Source organism: Hippoglossus hippoglossus, chromosome 24 (genome assembly GCF_009819705.1).
Source record: "Hippoglossus hippoglossus isolate fHipHip1 chromosome 24, fHipHip1.pri, whole genome shotgun sequence".
Lineage (NCBI taxonomy): Eukaryota > Metazoa > Chordata > Actinopteri > Pleuronectiformes > Pleuronectidae > Hippoglossus > Hippoglossus hippoglossus.
In genome coordinates, this window is record NC_047174.1 from 99,835 (window position 1) to 120,000 (window position 20,166).

Below are 20,166 nucleotides of genomic sequence, written 5' to 3' on the forward strand. Positions count from 1 at the left end.
AATTTAAATATGAATTATTATTTAAAGCTGATGAACAAAACATTATTTATAACAATTGCTCAAACGAAGTGAAACAGCTGAGATATGTTTGATATGTTCTGATGTGTCCCGTGTCACGAGCGTGTTGTCCGTGTCATCAGAAGAATGTTCTCTGTGTCGTCCTTGTTTGTTAAACTCTGACGTGTTTAAACTCGTCTCTTCACGTTTTCCTTCTGGTTCTCTGTTGTGTAACAGTGAGTTGTTGTCAACACTGAGGTTAACCTCCAGCAGGGGGAGACAGTTTTAGTTTGAAAACTCTGGGGTTGTGTTTTAGTCTGAACCAACAGAAACTGAGACTTTAGTAAACGATGACGCAGACGTTCTCTTCCTGATTGGTTCTCATCAGTCACATGACTCGACTACCAGCGGTGAACACAAAGCGTCGCTAACACTTCCTGTCGCTAACACTTCCTGTCAGTAACAGTTCCACCTCGTCGTCCCTGCTCTGACTCTTCACCATCACTGCTCCTCCTTCAGAGGAGTTTCTGTTACTAAGCAACCAGAGGAGACCATCTACTTCCTGTTGACAGGTGAGAGGTCACATGTTTCTTCACATCATGGAGGATTCCAGGTCTGTTTAGATCATCATTAAAAAATTGGCTCTGATAAGTTTTCTATTGATTTATTGATTGATTATAAATCATTCCACACCGATGAAAGTAGAGCAGATGTATGTGAGGACGCCCCCTGCTGGTTCTCAGGGGAACCTTCTGACAGTGACCGCTTCCTCCTGGTTGTGCGCATGCGCAGTAAGAGTGCGCGGCAGCCTGCAGACAGAGCGGAGGTGAATGACACACTGACACACGGACACACACGGACTCACACGGACACACACGGACTCACACGGACACACACGGACCTCTGGTTGGACTCGGGTGAGTGATTTACCTGTTCGCCCTCTCGAGACACAGCTGCTTAACACGGAAGTGTCTAACTTTAAACCAATCAGACAAGAGAGTGGGTGTGGCTCCGACTGAGGCTCGAGACGAAACGTCGACTTTTATACAGAAACAACAACAAACAACAACAATGACATGAAACCCTGACGATGAGGGAGCGAGTGTGTGATTGTGTGTCCATGTGTGAGTGTGAATGTGTTTCAACATGTGTTTGTGTGTGTGTGTACTAGTGTGTGAATGTGTGTGTGATTGTGTACTAGTGTGTGAATGTGTGTGTGATTGTGTGTGTGTGTGTACTAGTGTGTGAATGTGTGTGTATCAGTGTCTGTGTGTGTACAAGTGTGTTATTGTGTGTCGTGTGTGATTGTGTGTCCTTCTCAGTGTGTGTTGTTGGTCAGTGTGTTTTGTCTTTATTAACCACACAAGATGCAATATGCACATGAACTCTAGGGGCAGTGTAGAGTTATTAGGGTGGGGCCATAAAACGTCAAATCAATGTTATGATTATTTCAAACTTTTACCTCGATTACGATTAATGAACAATTATTGTGTGTTTAACATTGACACCATCAAAATATGAACTTGTCTTTATTCGAATGCAAAGATGAGAAGCATCAAACAGATTATCACAAAAGCTGTGACTGTTACGTTTGATAAATAATTATAAAAATAAACTAATTCCAATAAGAAAATAGAACGTATCTGAAAACTGTCAGACTTATAAATCTTATAAAAAAGCTATCACTTAATATAGTGATAAAAAAGGATGGAAGAATGTGTGTGAGGAATATAAAGGTTACACAAAATATCTAAATATTGCACATTCAAGTAAAAGATTTATTTGCTGATAACCAGCATTTAACTTAAAATGTTAAAATTACTCCAAAGTAAATCTCTACTTCTTCAACCTGCTGGTTGCAGACATTAACGATCAAATGTTGCTGGATTCACTTCCTCTTTCACATAAAAAAAAGATTAACCAAACTTTACAGACTGAAAATATAATAAAAACAAAATAAATAATAATGATGATAACCTTTATACCACTTTTAATAACAACAATAAGTAAAAGGTTGTTATTATTATTAATAACAATTGTAATTACAGTAAAACATTAATTGATAATTAATATTCACATATACCAGAGCAACACTGAGGACATCGCGGGGGGGCGTTGAAGCCGTCTGTGGTCGCGGTGTTAACAGACACCATGTGTTTAGAAAGGTTGTATGTTGTGGGGCTCGTTACCTCTCGATGCCTTCGTGAGCCCTTATCATACGGACGTGGAGTTCCTGGTGGTTCCTTGGGATGTGGCAAGTGTTCCATGACAGGTGTTGCACAGAACCTTTTCTGTTCCACATCTGCCCCCTCGAAGCCGAAATACTTCCATACCACTGAAGTGTCGCTTTTCTTTGGGACTAAATTGTCCAAGGATGCTGTTGGTTCGGGGGACGCCATTTCACCACGAAAGGAAAGTCGTACTTGAGATTCACGACGAGCTGTTGTTGGTGGTTGTATATGCAGTCGCCTTGGGCCACGTCTAATTGGTGGACATGACTGGTACAAGTCCGATGTCGCTGCCGTACCCTGTCCCTCCTGCATCCCCTCAACCAAAACTAAAACGGTGTAAACTGCAACTTCCCATGAGGCCACATTCTTAAGTCTGAACATTGTCTTCTTGTCAGTCAGTTTTTTCTTTTCGACGTCAGAAAACTGTGAAAATTGTTTTGTTTTTCAGCGTTTTTACAGAGAAAATGACCAAACGATTATTTAACTTGAAAAATCTATTTTTAAAGTTATTGTTGCAGCTGCAGGTTGAAAATAATAATAGTAGTGATAGAAGTTTTCAGACAGGAGGTCACGGCTCAAGTGATGAATTCAAACGAGCTGTGAACGATGAGCTGATGCATTCATCACTTCCTGCTCGTTCAGGTCGTATCAGATACAGGTGCTCGGTCCGGTTCCTCACAGCTGGTCTCTGTCCTCACTGAGGCTTTGTTTTGGTTGGATTTAGTTTCACCCTCATGTCAACAAACACACTCAGCGGATCCTCGTCCATTGTTTTCCGCTGCTCAACCATGTGACGCTCAGTGAAGTAAAGACCAGGACGAACGTCGAAGAAGCAACAGAACCTTGTTCCTTGTCTGCTTTGATTTTTTTACTTTCATTCATGTCCTATCTGCTAACATGGAGAAGGCGAGGTTTATGACGAGAGAGACACGTTGGCTTTACTTTAGAGAGCTGTCATGTCGTCCATCTTTATTTACAGTCTGTGTGTGTCTGTGTGTGTGCAGGTGTCAGAGCGATGCCTGAAGGATCCGTCATCATCTCGTCTGACGTCTCCATGTCTGAAGGTAAGATCTGATCTCACTGGTCCTGGTCCACATGAGGTCAGAGGTCAGTCTGAGATCATCGACTGTTAGCACACGATGCTACCGCTAAACAGGAAGTGAGTTTGAACTGGAAAATTGGGTTCAAACATTTTCTGGAATTTGTCAATGTGAAGGATTTAGTGATATTTAGTGGTGAAGACACATATTACAACCACGTGAACCCTGTGGACACAATGACTCACGATGCTTTCAGACATGAACTCTTTCACTTTTCACTGGGTTAGGGTTAGGGGGTAGACACTGACGAGGTTCTGCAGGAAAAGTTCCAGAGCGACTGATGTGCTCTCACATCTAACGTGCACGAACCCCGTGCACGTCCTAAATCCTCACAGATCCGTCCTTGTTGTCATCGGTGTTGTTTTTCTTCTCTGTGGTCGGTGGTGAAGGGAACCGGCAGTGTCCCCACACACACACACACACACACACACACACACACACACACACACACACACACACACACACCAGGACAATAGATGTGTTTATGGCAGTTTTGTCTCAGTGTGACTTCATCACTGATCATAGTCATAACACACACGCACTCTCACACTCACACACACACACACACACACATACACACACTCTCTCACACTCACTCTCACACACACACACACACACACACACACACACACACACACACATCCACATACACACACACACACACTCTCTCACATACACACACACACACACACATCCACATACACACACACACACTCACTCTCACACTCACTCTCACACTCACTCTCACACTCACACACAGACACACACACACATACACACTCACTCTCACACTCACTCTCACACACACACACACATCCACATACACACACACACACACTCTCTCACATACACACACACACACACACACACACACACACACACACACACACACACACATTCACATACACACACATACACACACACACACACACACAGAGTCAGAGTGTCGCTTCAGAACGAGTTTATTTTTAAATAACGACAGAAACAGTTGATGTGACATTGATCATATCTGTTGTGTGAGGTCAGAGGTCAGTGACTGTCCAGCAGGTGGCGTCACCCTCCCCCTGCTCCTCGCACTCAATCTAATTGGATTACGTCTTGCCCTGTGCTGGTGGAGCTTCATGTAGAGTCTGTGTGTCCTGATCAGACCTGGTCCTGGTCCTGGTCCGGGTCTCTGCAGACAGGAAGAGGTGGAAGGTAGGAACAAACGATCAGACTGTTTCCTCTGACGATGTCTGGTTTTAATGTGACATGTCACTGAGTCTGTGTTTGTGTTGTGTTGTTGTTGTGTTGTTGTTTGTGGCAGATGAGCAGCGGCTTGTGCTCGTGTACGGACGTTAGTTGTAAATAAAGATTGTTTGTTCTCTGCTCTGTGTCTCCATAGCAACAGCCCCGAGGCTGATGGGTAGTATAGTTTGTTAAAGAAAACAAAGTGACATTAGCTGATTCTGTGTGTGTGTGTGTGTGTGTGTGTGTGTGTGTGTGTGTGTGTGTGTGTGTGTGTGTGTGTGTGTGTGTGTGTGTGTGTGTGTGTGTGTGTGTGTGTGTGTCCGTCCCTTCTCTCAAAGATAATCTCAGGTCACATGACCACAGTCTTAATCACTATGGAAACCAGCTGACTTAAACTGTTACATAATGCTGCGTCCCAGAAAACTCGGATGACAGATATTCAGACTTGAAATTTCCGAGTTCCGACTTCCAAGCGTTCCTTGTCACGTTTCCGACTAAAATAACACCACTCTGGTTTCTGTGGGGGCGGAGCCTCAGTGTCGTCTGGTCACATGACTTCCTGATCCTTCAGGAGCAGAGACGTCAACTTGTTATTATTCGTATGATTCAATCATTGAAACCTTTATTGACTTTTCACTGTGAACAGTTCGTTTGACTTCACTGTGTCAAACAGTATAGACCCCAGACACACAGCGTGTAGTTGTGTCTGTATATAATCGGCTTGTAGTTGTGTTTGTATATAATCAGCGTGTAGTTGTGTTTGTATATAATCAGCGTGTTTATTATAATGATGATCACATGCACACACACTCACGCATCACATCTGTAATGTCACCGACGTGTGTGATGTCACATCCTCTCGCTGTGATGTCACATCCTGTCTCTGTGATGTCACATCCTCTCGCTGTGATGTCACATCCTGTCTCTGTGATGTCACATCCTCTCGCTTTGATGTCACATCCTGTCTCTGTGATGTCACATCCTGTCTCCTCTCACTCCCTTATAACTGAACTTTTATTTTGAAAATGTGAAAAACCTTTTAGATCCTGATCAGTCCTGTCAATTACGCCTCTCTCCTCAGAGTCGCCCCGCCTCTCTACCGCCTCTATTAGCAGTAATGAGCGGGCGCCATCAGCCACGCCCTCTGACTCTGACCTGCCTTTGTCGGACCCTCGCCCTGTGAGCCTGATCTCCACGCTGTCCTCAGGATCCAGAGACGACAGCCTCGCCCCGCCGCCATCCAGCCAAACCTCCGACCCCGACATCAGCCCAGACCTGAGCCCCGCAGGACACGGTGGCGAGGAGTCGAGGCCATGCCCACCCTGTCACAGTAAGGGGTGGAGCCTCGGCCTCACCCAGAACAACAACAACAAAGAGTTGACGGCGAGTCGGGCCTCAAGGGGCCGGCAGCAGACGTCGCCGCTCATGACCGGCAGCATGACCCCGAACCCTAAGCTGACCTACCTAGACCGGGTCGTCATGGAGATCATCGAGACCGAGAGGATGTATGTCAGAGACCTGCGCATGATCGTAGAGGTGACATCATCAGCTCTGTTTATATTTAATTTATCATATATAGTATATCAATAATAATGTAAGGTTTATTTTAAATATTTTATTTCATATACGCATATACCTTTTATACTTACATTTTTTTTTATACATACATTTAATATTTTATCTTTTGTATTTTATATGAACACATTTCTGCCATTTTCTTTGTATAACATATCAATACCTAAACATTAAACCCTTTAAAGTTAAAGTCCACAGGATGTTGACTCGACGACGCCCCCCGCAGGTCAGACAGGACAGGGACACGTGTGAGTGACACGTGACGATGAGCAGGTGGCAGCTGAGATCAGTCGCTGCCGTCGTCATGGTGATAATCACCCGGTTAAGACCTGGATCAGCTGCTGATGTAACGACGAGGATCAGAGCGAGAACCTGGAACATCCCAAAATAATCAATAATCAATCAAATAAACTCAGAGAGGAAGCTGCTCACAAATCTGTCAATTATAATTATGATTTTTCAAAATAATCAATAAATAAAGATCACGTTTCAACTGTTATCAATCAACATTTACACTGTAAAACATTTACACTGTAATCTTGTCTTTTAGGATTACCTGGCTCACATCATCGACTGCGCTAATTTGTCGATTCGTCCCGAGCAGGTTTGCTCTCTGTTTGGAAACATCGAGGACATTTACGAGTTCAATAGGTGACAAACTGAAATATGTTGAGAAGAAGTGATGTGACCTCTGACCTTGACCTGAGTCTTGTGTGTTGTAACGTTTCCTCAGGGTTAGCGCTCGCTACTTCGTGTCAGAGGGTGAGTTTGTTTGTCGGACCGGCGCGGCCCGTGTGCAGTGTTTTGCTGTGGTTACGCACACAGGAACATGTTTTCATTTAGTCAGCTGCATGATGCACACTGGCTCCACCTGCTGGACAGGTGGTTCCATCACATGTCAGAGTTTTTTCTCTTTGTTTCTTTCATTGAAGTGAAAACTGATTCTTCTGGAGCTTTTGATCACATGATCTTCATCTGTGCTTATCATTGAATTGATGATGTTTAAATTTCCTCTCACACTACACTGCTCCTCCACTCCCTTCACTGGTTACCACTTTTAATCATGTGAAATGTTGCCATGGTTACGTCACCTGCTGAAGATCATGTGATTCGATCAAAACCTCCAGTGTGACTAAATGGTGTGTTTGTTTCATTGTGAACTGATTTTATCAAACTGATTCAGAATTTCAGAACAAATTACAGATTCATTTTGTCGATAAATGGATCAGAAGTGGGGCTTGTTGTTGTGTCGTCATGGTGACGTGTTTATTGTTCACAGCGAGCTGCTTCAGGCTCTCGACCTGTGTGACAACGACCCTGTCGCGGTCGCCCGCTGCTTCGTCATGAAGGTGAGAGGTGAAATCTGAATCTGAATCTTAATCTGAACCCGAAACTGGACTTTACTGTTTCCTGTTTGTTTCAGAGCGAGTACTTTGAGATCTACACTCAGTACTGCACCAACTACCCCAAGTAAGTTCTGACTACACACTTCCTCGTGTTGTTTTGTTACAGAGGTTTGTTCACACCTGTTTCTACCTGAGCTCTGTCCAATAAAGCAGGATTTGTGGTTTTCAGGTTAACTTCAGGTTTAAATCAGAGTCTACGAAGCTCGTTCCCTGTTATCGGGGTAAATCACCATGGTAACTTCTGCTGAACAGCTGACCTGCTCCAGGTTAAGTTGGAGATAAGCGATCAAACAGTATAGAAGCTCTGCCCACTGACCACGTGGTCATGTAATATTTTTTTAGCAAATGTCACCAGGGGGCGCTGTAACTTACACATTGACACAATCCCAGATGTTTTACCAGCTGTTCTTCCTGCATTTAGCAGCTGTAACTGTTTCTTTTCTTCAGGATGTTTGTTCTCCTCCATTTTTATTATACAACAGTTTGATCCTTGTGAAATATGAGGCTCTGGTGTCAGTCAAACTGTCCTTGTCTCTGATTGGTCATATGCAGTAAATCCCGCCCCTTTTATGTGCACATGCTCATATCTTAATGACGAAAACCAGAGTTAACTTGACACTAAACCAGCGTGACCACTTAGCCTGACTGTGATTGTTAGGCTAAGTTCAGCTTGATAACTGACAGATATCATGGATATGTTGAACTAGCTTCGTAGAACAGACTGCTGTTCACACGTTTCTACTTGTTCACACCTGTTTCAGTTCGGTGGCAGCGCTCACTGATTGCATGCGGATTAAATCTCTGGCAAAGTTTTTTCGGGAGCGTCAGGCGCAGTTGAAGCGTTCGCTACCTTTGGGTTCTTACCTACTCAAACCTGTTCAGAGGATCCTCAAATACCACCTGCTGCTCCAGGTAAGAACCCTTCACACCTGCATTCATGGTGTAAAGCAGCAGACCTGAGATCATTGTAAAGAGGTGACGTAACGTCCGCTGTCATGTCTCTGACTGAGTGTTCAAGCAGCCGAACAACCAATGAGATCTGTGTTCACCACATTGTTCCAGCACATTCAGTCGATCATGTTTCCTGTCTGACTTTAGATTCTGTTTGAGGATGTTGTTGTTGTTGTTGTTTAGGAGATAGCGAAGCACTTTGACCCTGAGGAGGAGGGGTATGAGGTGGTGGAGGAGGCGATCTACACGATGACGGGCGTGGCCTGGTACATCAACGACATGAAGAGGAAACATGAACATGCCGTCAGGCTGCAGGTGAATCAGATGATTGGTTTAAAAACATGTATATGATGAGTGGCTCTAAGTGACGTCTTCAAGCAGCAGACTTACGATGATTGTTTAGTTGTTGACGTCCCAACAGGTGGCGCTGTGCTATCAGGAAATCACTGTACAAAGTAAAAGTCCAAATAAAAGGTGTGTTTGTGTTTTCGTTCAGGAGGTTCAGTCTCTGCTGTTGAACTGGAAAGGTCCTGACCTCACCACGTACGGAGAACTGGTTCTGGAGGGAACCTTCAAAGTTCATCGAGCCAAGAACGAGAGAACACTGTTCCTGTTTGATCGCGTGCTGCTAATCACCAAACGCCGCGGAGAACACTACGTCTACAAAACGCACATCTCAGTGAGGAACACCACCAGTCACGTTTTTTTTTTTTTTTTGTAGAATTGAAGCTGACGCTGTTTTCTCTCTCGCTCTGTTTCAGTGTTCCACTCTGATGTTGATCGAAAACGCCAAAGATTCTCTGAGCTTCAGCGTCACTCATTACAAACATCCCAAACAACCGCACACCGTCCAGGTCAACCCCCGACACCTGAATCACACACTGACACACACCACAGCATTTCACACAGTGTGTGACAAATACACAGCTCAGTAAAGTGAGGGAACCTTAATGTTCACAGTATAAAGTTAAACTCCAGAGATCAAAGTGTCCATTAGAAGAACCAGTGGTTGTGAACCAGTTTCTCTGCTTTGGTTCAAATCAAAGTAACAACAGGTGAAATGGAGGCAGAAGCAAGACGAGCCCCAAACAGGGAATGTTTTTAATGTGGTGTCCACAGACAGCTGCTCTCTGCTGATCCTTCCTGACTCCTTCTACTTCTGGGTTCTGCTCCTCCTCACTGCTGGTAGCATGAGGAGCTACCTGCAGCTCCATCAGGCTGCACAGGTAGTCCAGCTCCTCCAGGAGGACACATCCATACCTGGGGTCACAAGAAGGTTTGTGTCTCCCAGCACCGTCTCCAGAGCCTGGAGGAGACACCAGGAGACGCCAGGAGACACCAGGAGACATTACACCAGGAGACACCAGGAGACGAGACACCAGGAGACATTACACCAGGAGACACCAGGAGACACAAGGAGACACCAGGAGACATTACACCAGGAGACACCAGGAGACATTACACCAGGAGACACCAGGAGACATTACACCAGGAGACACCAGGAGACACAAGGAGACACCAGGAGACATTACACCAGGAGACACCAGGAGACATTACACCAGGAGACACCTGGAGACGTTGCACCAGGAGACACCAGGAGACGTTACACCAGGAGAGCTGGGGTCTTATTTATAAAACAGCGTGGGATTCATACTAAAAGCGTACGTGTGCACAAAAGCCGGAAACGGCGTACGGAAAAGAAAATTCTGAAAACAATGCGCACACACACCTGAACGCAATGTTCACTTTATAAATCACAGTCCACCTGGAAACGTTGGTACGAGGATCTGCCTCTTACTCCGCCCTCTACACGCCCACTTCCAACCATAAATGGTCAATGCAAAGCACCTCATGAATATTAAATTATGCTGCTGACCAATGGGCTTCCACTGTGAGTCATGACGGAGTCATGGCATCAAGCGATGAGAAGAGGAAGCGAAACTTTCTGACACTGACACCGAGGTGTTTGTTAGTGAGGTGGAGGTGAAGAGACATTTTATGGGACAGCAGTGATGTCACTAATAAATAAAATACCCTGATACTCTGCTGCTGCTGTTAACACAGCGAGTGAGAGTGAAGACGATAGAAAGAACCGAGCCTGAAATAAGAAAAGATCCAAATCAAAGGTGGAGGCAAAGAAACACACTGTCAGAATGTGAGGGAACCTGTTGTATCTCATGTTCGTGTTTTAATCATCCAAAACTGCAGGATTATTAAATTCAGAGACAGATGTGATGTCCTCAATCTATAGAATTTAACAGAATTATCATTATAAGCTCGTGTTTGTCCTGGGATGGTTCGGTTCCGTCAGTCGATCTAATACTGGACTCAGTTCAGCTCGGAGATCACAGATCTATAGAATCTAGATCAGCTGATCAGTCATCGCTGAACCCTCGTTTCCTCCTCCTCCTTCCATTCACCTGCATCCATCACGCAGCATCACGCAGCATCACGCAGCATCACGCTCCAGTGTCACCGCAGTATTTATTTATTTAGAGCAACCGGACCGATCAGTGGATCCTAACCTCCTGGGACATTATTTGGAAAGTGAAGTTTGAAAGTGAATAGTTTTCCTTGTAGTGATCTCCAGGTCGCTCTGTGCACCTGATGGAACAGCCACGTTCACTGCAGACATTTTACACACACCCGTCCTGGAAGATACACGCACAGTGTTAGAAAATATTAAAAACTATTAATGACTCGGGTCTACAACTCCACTGTTTATTATTATATGAACGTAATTTGCTGTAAGTTGTTTTATATATTTTTTAATTAAAAGGTTCATGTGGAACAGTTTTGTCGCGCGAGCACAACTAAAGCTGTTAGTTTTAATGTTAATAATGAAATGGATCAATAATCTGCTTCAGTTCACCTCCTCACGTCTGCATCATCATTTTCCCGTCTCTAAAACGTTCTTACGCATGAGTCAGAGTTTGCGTGGAAATGCGCAAATTTTCCCGTTAAGTTTGTTTTTATAAATCCCCACGTTTGCGTGGGAAGTGGCGTACGCACGTTTCAGGCCCCGTTTGGACGCCACGGTTATAAATGAGACCCCTGGACAGTCGAGGAGCATCAACCCAGCAGCAGGTATCTGCTCCTTTGTGAAAGAGGAACAGGAGGAGCACTGCTCTACAAAATGACCTCCAGATCCTTGGAGGGTCACACACCACCATGTCACAGCCAACGGTTCCCTGACTTTTTTTAACTATTATTCACCATATATGTTATACATACAAATACACAATGTATGTATGTATATATAATATATATTATGTGTATAGTCGACACATGAAGGATGGATTTTATTTGATGGAGGTAGAAAATGTAAATTGATAAGGTTTCTTAAAACATGAAATAAACTTGTTAAATATATGTTTTTTTAAGACAAAGTATTGATTGAATATTGGATATTGATCAGATAAAAAAAAACTGATAGGAAATCTATAAACGCACAAGACGAGGAACTAAAGTGTTTGATAAGAGAAACTTTATTTTAGATTTATCATCATGTTTATATATTTATTTTATAAACACATTGTTCGTCTCCTTATTACACAAATATATAAACATTTTGATATACTTCATTATTTTTTTTAATATTTTATTGTTTTTAGAAACATTGTTAAACTATAGAAAAAGACAACTTCATATTCATAGTTTCCCTGCGTTGTGATGTGTTTGAAAAGCGACAGAATATTTGTGTTGTTGTCGTTTGCAGGCGAAGACGGTGGAGGAGAAGAAGCTGTGGGCTCATCACATCAAACGCATCATTCTGGAAAACCATCACGCCATCATCCCACAGAAGGTTAGCGACGACACGAGCAGCTCGCAACATCTGCAACATCTGGAAACACGTGTCATGTTTGTCGTCTGCTTTGTTTCAGGCTAAAGACGCCATCTTGGAAATGGATTCCATCTGTGAGTAAAAAATAACTGGACATTATAAAACGTCTCAAAATATTTTATTGACATGTTTTAACTCTGTTCATAATATATAACAGCACAGTGTCATCAGCTTATTCTTCACTCTCATCTGTCAACAACATCAGTAAACAACATTAAACATCTGTCAACATCAGTAAACAACATTAAACATCGGTCAACATCTTTCAACAACATTAAACAATAGTAAACAACATTAAACATCTGTCAACAACATCAGTAAACAACATTAAACATCTGTCAACAACATCAGTAAACAACATTAAACATCAGTAAACAACATTAAACATCTGTCAACAACATTAAACATCCTTAAACAACAACATTAAACATCTGTCAACAACATTAAACATCCATAAACAACAACATTAAACATCAGTCAACAACAACACTGTTTACATCACATGACCAGTGTACGTGAATAGTCATGTGACGTGTGGGCGGAGCCTCAAATTCATCAAGTGGATCTGAACCTGCTGGAGGTGGAAATAATAATTATTTTATCATCATTATGTTTGTTGTTGTTTGTGTTGGACTGGTTGTAACAACATGTTCAGATGGTAAACTCTGAGTTCCTCTTCACTTCCTGTCACTTGTAGATCCTCCCAGATATCGGTACAGCCCAGAGCGTCGCAAGAAGGCTGCGTCCTCTCAGTGTAAAGACGGTCGCCGGGGACGACGTGAGTCAGGTGACACAGACACTGGAATCTTCTGCAGCGTTCTCGTGTTCCGCTCACGTTCGACTGAACTCTTTTCTTTCTTCTTCAGAACCGAACAACCAGGTCCTAAAATCAGTCGTCAGAGGTTTGTTTGTTTGTCAGTTTTACAAATCTCTTGTTATTTTTTACATCAATTTAATTTCACCATCTACCACATGAATCAGAATCTCACATGATCATTTGTTATGTCAACAAAATATTTTTCTCTGTTTGAACCTAAAATCATGTTTCATCTTCTTCTTCTTCTTCTGCTGCTGCTGCTGCTGCTGCTGCTGCTGATGATGATGATGATGATGATGATGATGACCTCAGACATCTTTCAGGTGAGCTTTATACTTTTTTTCTCTGTTCTTCTAACCAGTCTGTGAGAAGACGTTGTTCAGACACTGAAAACCAAGCAGATAGAAGAGCCTGAACACAGTGTTTGCTCTGCCCTCTAGTGGTGGAATAGTTTTTTAATACAAACTAATAAATATAGTAAAACAATTAAACATGAATATTAAACTGTTTTTCTGAAGGTAATTTAGTATATTTATAATTGAATACATTTATAATTAAATAACTTATTTTAAAACCATCACAGTAGCACCCTCTGTGGGAAGTGATTGACCTCTGACCCCTGCAGGTCTCAGACAGGGAGGGGGGGGCAGTGTTTGAGAGACGCCCTCTGCAGGCCACCATCAGCGGCAACATGCTGGAGTCCGGTCAGGAAGAGTCTGAGGTGGAAGGATCAGCTGGGCTGGCGAGGGGGGGGGTGGAGGAGCGGCTGATCTGCAGCAAGGAAGAGGAGGAGGAGGAGGAGAGTTTGTCTCTGCAGCGCCCTCGTCAGGCGGCGGACAGCGAGCTGGACGAGATCGTTCTGGAGGACGACCAGGTAGACGACTTCACCAGCTCCATGCTCGCTGCCTTGGACTGCTGGCACCGTAGGTTCCAGAACTCTCCGTCCACCTCGGTGACGGTGAGGCTTTCTGCCGCCAGCCTGGTCGTCTTCCTCATTGAGCCGTCCTACGCCAACACCATAACACGTCACATATAACAGCCGCTCAACGACAACTTACACCGCTGCTCTGGAGCCCTCCGTTATTTGCTGCATGAGCTTCACGTGTGGAACTAACACCGGAACACATGTTCCACACGGATCACGACCCTCTGGCAGCGAGGACAAACCCCTTTTAGCTCCGGTTCTTCAGGTGTTCTGGAGCTGGAGATGAACTGATTCACTGTGTCAAGAACGTAGAGTTCTTTAGAGGTCCGACGTAGGACGTCAGTAGGTTCTGTAGGTTTACATGGATCTGTAGGTTCTGAAGTTTCTTATGGTTCTGTAGGTTTAGAAGGTTCTGATGTTTCTGTAGATTCCGAAGGTTAGGAAGGTTTTGTAGATTCTGAGGGGTTATGGAGGTTTTTTAGGTTTTGAAAGTTCTATAGGTGATGGTTCTGTAGGTTCTGTAGATTCTGAAGTCTCTTATGTTATGTAGGTTTAGATAGTTCTGAGGTTTTTGTATGTGGTGAAGGTTCTTTAGGTTCTGAAGTTTCTTAAGGTTCTGGAGGTTTCTCTAGTTTTGAAGGTTCTGTAGGTTCTTATTACGCAAACTACAAATGAACTTGAACCTGAAGGTCCGAAAGCTGCAGGAGCAAAACATCACACAGCTCTGCTGTCAACGGGACCTGAATCTGACCTTTATGCTAAGCTAACAGGCTAACCGTTTCCCTCTGCTTCCAGTTTTTATGCTAAGCCAGGCTAACAGTTTCCCTCTGCTTCCAGTCTTTATGCTAAGCTATACTTCAAATGTTCTGATGAATTGATGTGAGACGTCTGACTGGCAGAACCTTATTTCTGTGGAGCTGCACGTGGAAGCAGATGTTTGTTTTGTTTATTTGTTTACTTGTACGTTTGGTTTCAGACGCTGTTTCATTTGAAGATGATTTATCAGTTTTTGTATTAAAGGGTTTCACTTCGGCATCAATCTATGAATAAAGTTTTATTTGTGTCTGATGTTTCTTCTCTCAAGACAGAGAAGGGGGAAAATTCAAAACTTATAAAATGTCTAAAACGTATAAAACAGTTTTATTTCTGTGAACAGCAGAACTTTTTTGTGAACTAATCCTTTAAAAAAACAGTGACACTTGTTTGTTGTTTTTGATGTTTACTTTGTTTTGATCAGCTGATATGAAAGTTGTTTATGCAGGACAGTGGCGGCGGCGACTTCTCATCACTCGACTTGAACATAGAAAAAGGACGACTTCTTGAAAAAGATGGTGGAGCGGAAGCGACGTCTGAGCAGGTGAGTATCAGCGGAGGACTCGTTTTTTAAATATTTGAAACTTTATCTTATAGTCTTTATAGCTTTAAAAAATTCACTAAACCAGCCTCACAAACTTGTTTCTGAATCTTCAGATGACATTTGAATATTTTAGTATTTCATTTATAATTGTTATTTGGATTTTCTTCTTCATAGCTGTCCACCGATGAGCTGCTGCAGGAAAAGACGTCAGAATCTGGACTGATAGAAAACGCTGAACCAGACTTTTCGGATCTGGAGCCTCCTGTGATCTCAGTGTCTCCTCAGAGTTCAGAAGAACTGAAACCTGAAGGAGATCCAGCCCCCACAGAGGAACCGCTGTCCGCCACGCCAGATTCAGATTCAAGAACCTTGAGCAGTGCGGAATCATCTGAAGAAGAGGAGGATGACAAAAAGGCATCAGAGAAAGAGGATGAAGCCACAAGTATTCTTCCATCTTCTGTTCTGGACAAAGCCAGCTCCATCGCTCAGCACTTCACCAACAGCATCAAACGAGGCAGTGCAACTCCAGACAAAGCCCGCTCCTTCGGCTTTGCTTCTCCACGGTTACCGAGCAGAACCAGCAGCAGCCTCAGCCTCAGTGCAGAACCCATCGACCGACCTTTAAGGTTCAGCAGCGTCTGTTCTGATGCTGCGGAGACTTTTCGAGCAACAGATTTGACTCAGTTATCTCCTCAGGACGACAGCCTTTTTGACGCCGATAGAAGCATTCAACGGAGGCGGGACTCCATCCTGTCCAAACAGGACCAGCTGCTCATTGGCAAAATCAAGAGTTACTATGAATATGCCGAGAGCCAGGACGCCACCTTCAGCCTCCAGCGCAGAGAGAGTCTGACATACATCCCAACTGGGCTTGTCAGGAGCTCGGTCAGCCGCCTTGACAGCATCCCGAAGGATAACCACGTCCAGACGAATCCCTCCACCTTGACCACATTCTCCAGTCTCGACCCATCGTCAGTGGAGTCACAGTCCACCTTACCCACAGACACCAGCAGTCGCTTGGTTTCCAGTGACTCTTTAGACTCTTTAAAGTCTGATCAGAGAAGCTCAGATCCAGAAGATTCAGAAGAAAGCCTCAGATATCAGAGCCTGCAGAAGAATCCATCTGAGGGTGAGGAGTTCAGACCCTCATCTGAAATGATCAAGATCTGGCAGGCGATGGAGCGAGAGATCACCAGATCCCACAGCGACGACAGAGGCAGCGAAGTGCCGAGAAACTCCAGAGCAACTGACGCTGTCACAAAGATCCCAAACAACACCTGTGAGCGAGAGAGTGAAGTGTCTGACCTCAGCACCATCCCAGAAGAATCAACGAGCCCTTCAACCCCCAAGCAAAAATCCTCCGACGTGACTTGTACAGGAAGTCTGAAGGTTTTTAGGGAAGAGGCTGTCGTCCTCAGGGCTCCAGTTCTGCGAGTCACTCAACTGAGGGCAGAGGCAGAGAGGCCCCGCGAGGATTCAAGCAAAGACATGGACAAAATGAAGAGCAAAGTCCTCCACCTGGCTCGCCAGTACAGCCAGCGAATCAAAACAACCAAACCAGTGATGCGACAGCGAAGTCAGGGCGTCTTGATCAGCAAGAAGAGTTTACCCTGCGTGGTTGAGGAGACGGAGGGTTCAGGTACGTTGTCAGAATGTCAGACCACATCACAGAGGTTTTTACAAAGATGATGTCAGATTAAATATGTTAATATATATCTGTTTCATCAGTCGACACCTCGACTGTTCAGACGACGAGAGCCGTGTCCCGGCTCTCGTCGGAGGACGTGCTCAACGACTGCGAAAGCTGAACCGATATGAGACGGGACATATCAGCTTGTCCTCTTGAGCAAGACATTTTCAAGTGTGTCTTGAGGGAATTTCTTCACATTTTGAGCAGTTGTCATTTGGACTCAAAAATGAACTGATTCGATTTCGGTGGTCGAGGGTCAAAGCTCACGTGACCTGATATTATTGTTAATGTAATGTATATTTAATGTGATGGTGAATACAAACAGGACAATGATTCTAGTTTAGATTTCTCTTAAGACATTAACTGAGCTCCTCAGTTCTCTGGATCTTCTCTGGAGGATCAGACTCAGTTTGTCTTTCTCCTCCTGAGCTCCTGTATAAAGTCTAAATCCAGGAGCAGTGTGAACACAGCAGAGGATCCTCCACTGATTCACTGAGTGAGTGAAGAAAACATGATCACATGACCTCTGCAGCAGAGGTAACACGTCACTTCCTGTCTCTGTCTGCTGCACCCGGCTGCCCCCCCTCTCACCTGAACCAGGAGGAGGATCTGATGCTGTGAACGAGTCTGTGCAGAAAACCTGCTGCTGAGTTGTTCAGCTGTGAAACACAAACTCTGGAGAAGCTCTGGAGACGATTCTCTGGATTTTACCTGAAGCTCAAGTCTGAAAACAGCTTTAATGACAGAGTCTTACAAGCGTTTTATAAGGAGATCAAACGGGTTGTAATAAAAATCAAATGTTAAAACACTGATTGTTTTATTTTTGCAGGTAAATCAGACCAGACCCTGGCGCTGGTTTCTCAGCTTAAGCCTTCTTCTCTAGAGCTGAGCCCCACCGACCAGACCCAGCCTCTGACCTCCATCCTCACCTTCAGCTCAGGTATGGCCTCCATGGGTCCAGCTCCCTCCCGCAGCCCCCTGACTCCTCCTCCCATCGAGGGCTTTAACTGGCCTGACGTCCGAGAACTCCGCTCCAAATACTCTGACCAGAAGAGTCCCGTAGGCCGGAGTCACTCCATCCCAGAGCAGATGTTTGACGGGGGTGTGAGGAGACACTCCAGCTGCTCCTCCAGTCCCTTCTTCACCGAAGGAGCTTCTGGCGAGGGTCCTTCATACAAGACTCGCCGCAGCCAGGACGCCAGACGGCGAGAACGCAGCAAACGGCTTCACCGAGCCAATTCGCTCGACCCTCAACTGAGTGGACCTCAAATGTCTGAGCTTCAGAAGCTGAATGACCAGGTGACCGAGGCCGAGTACGACGGTTACTTTATCGCAGCTGAGACCACGTTACCCAACGATTCCGAACACAAGATCACTGTCATCGAGAAACTTCCAGAGCCTGAGTCCGAAGAGACAGCCTCGACATCAAAAGAAGAAGAAGAAGAAAATTACGTTCAGATCCGTTCACCGACTAGCAGGGAGAAGATCTCCATCATGGCCGTCATCGACCGCTGCCGAGCCTATCAGGAATCTGACGAATACAAACAGAGAGACGAGGGTAAAAGTAAAACTGTGAAGCCTCAAGAGCTCGACAAGACAACAGCGTCTTTGACCAGTCAGGACGAAGAGTCCAAGAAAACAAACGCGGGACAGAAGACGGAAGTTGGACATCAGAGCATCGTAAAGAACCTGAGAGAAAAGTTCCAGAGTCTGAGCTGAAGAACATTTTTATAATACTGTGAGACGTTGAATCAGCGAGGAACCCAAAGAACGTTTGTGTTTAATTATTTTAGTAGTGAACAGATGATGAGATGACTTTATTATTATTATTATTATTATGAATTAGAAAACCATGAGATCGAGATCATTATAACTCAAACTAATTTGCCCAAAAAATCTCTTGTGCTGTAAACAACAGATTATTTGGTTTTGTTGAATATTTAGAAACATGTAAAATATTTTTTAACGTAGAAAACGTCTTCAATCAGGAATGCTGCTGGATGTTTTGTGTATTTTCCTCTTCACACACATTAAGAATCATCACTACACTGTAAAAGCTTCATATGTGACAGTTACAGCTGTTTTTTTACTGTAAAAAAATTAAGCTAAAAAATAACCACTAAATTTTCACGTCACTTTGTTCAGTCACACGTCTGAAGCATCACAGAGATGTGATGTTCCCTCAGTGCGTCAGGACAGCTTAGCTTAGCTTAGCTTAGCTTAGCACAAAGTCGACGCAGGAGCAAAGCTTCAGGTGTGTTTGTATGACATCATGTCAGAGTTTTAATCATCAAACATTAAGTTCACACGTTCATTTTCCTTTAATGTTTTTTTAGTCTGAACGTTTCCTGGTTTTTTTGGTTTGATGAAACTTTGTGTAAAAACACAAACTGTCTGAGTGTCGACGTACAGAGGACGAAACCTGCTTCATCAAGAGATCAATGAAAATAAACAACAATTAGTGAAATAATCATTTAACTGTTTTTTTAAATAACTATTAACTTCTCTTAGCAGATTTTTATAAGTAAGAATTATTTTCTTCATGAGAAAAACATGAAAATCAACCTGGATGTTTGAGTATTAATGATGATTAATTGAGTTTATTTCTGTTTTGGTTTGTTTTACTTTCTAATTGGTCTGAAGTTTATTTCAATAATTGATTGACTCTGTGGTTTATTGATTTCCTGATAAACAGCTGTTGTCCTCCATACACACTAATGACTAGTTTGATTTCGTGCCTTGCTCAAAGGCACACTGGCATATTAGAGACTTGAATTTGTGACTTTCAACGTCCTGTTTACTTCAAATGATTTAAACACAAAAACACACCGTTGTTCTCTGTGTGTGAGACCTCAGAGAACATGTTTGATTCTGTATTAAAACCATGTAAGCAGACCAACAGTGTGTAGTAGTTGTGTGTTCTAACATAAACACGTTTTTATCAGGGTGTGAGGAAAGTGTTCTGTCATCCTCTTCTTCGTTGGTGTATCTTCAGGGGAGTCTGCAAGCCTTCCAGCGGCTGCAGCAGCTGTTGTCCTCAGTG

General features: G+C 43.8%; 1 protein-coding gene and 1 long non-coding RNA gene across 5 annotated transcripts; both read left to right on the forward strand.

Annotated features, from left to right (window-relative positions):
- The first annotated feature begins 766 nt into the window (after positions 1 to 766).
- LOC117758697 (pleckstrin homology domain-containing family G member 3) lies at positions 767 to 19,383 on the forward strand. 4 transcript variants are annotated; one of them, XM_034580582.1, is made up of 18 exons: positions 767 to 914; positions 3,233 to 3,292; positions 5,640 to 6,094; positions 6,684 to 6,784; positions 7,413 to 7,482; positions 7,557 to 7,603; positions 8,301 to 8,451; positions 8,674 to 8,805; positions 8,987 to 9,169; positions 9,252 to 9,344; positions 12,209 to 12,295; positions 12,375 to 12,408; positions 13,032 to 13,121; positions 13,201 to 13,236; positions 13,464 to 13,474; positions 15,338 to 15,433; positions 15,608 to 17,072; positions 17,953 to 19,383. In XM_034580582.1, exons 1-18 carry the CDS (start codon positions 782 to 784, stop codon positions 18,840 to 18,842), a joined length of 4,134 nt encoding a protein of 1,377 aa, XP_034436473.1. In that variant the 5' UTR covers positions 767 to 781; the 3' UTR covers positions 18,843 to 19,383. The 4 variants fall into 4 exon arrangements, with proteins under 4 accessions (XP_034436473.1, XP_034436475.1, XP_034436477.1 ...); XM_034580584.1 differs by having other exon boundaries at positions 13,032 to 13,112; XM_034580586.1 differs by lacking the exon at positions 767 to 914 and adding an exon at positions 4,355 to 4,525 and having other exon boundaries at positions 3,241 to 3,292.
- LOC117758787 lies at positions 14,431 to 15,172 on the forward strand. The gene is made up of 2 exons (XR_004613363.1): positions 14,431 to 14,521; positions 14,592 to 15,172. It is a non-coding gene; the product is annotated as an uncharacterized LOC117758787 (long non-coding RNA).
- Positions 19,384 to 20,166: the final 783 nt, after the last annotated feature.

Coding starts and splice junctions, on each gene's coding strand:
- LOC117758697 (XM_034580582.1), top strand. CDS start 782: ATGCGCAGTAAGAGTGCGCGGCAGCCTGCAGACAGAGCGGAGGTGAAT. Junction 7,483..7,556: donor CCCGCTGCTTCGTCATGAAG/GTGAGAGGTGAA, acceptor TGTTTGTTTCAG/AGCGAGTACTTTGAGATCTA. Junction 15,434..15,607: donor CGGAAGCGACGTCTGAGCAG/GTGAGTATCAGC, acceptor TCTTCTTCATAG/CTGTCCACCGATGAGCTGCT.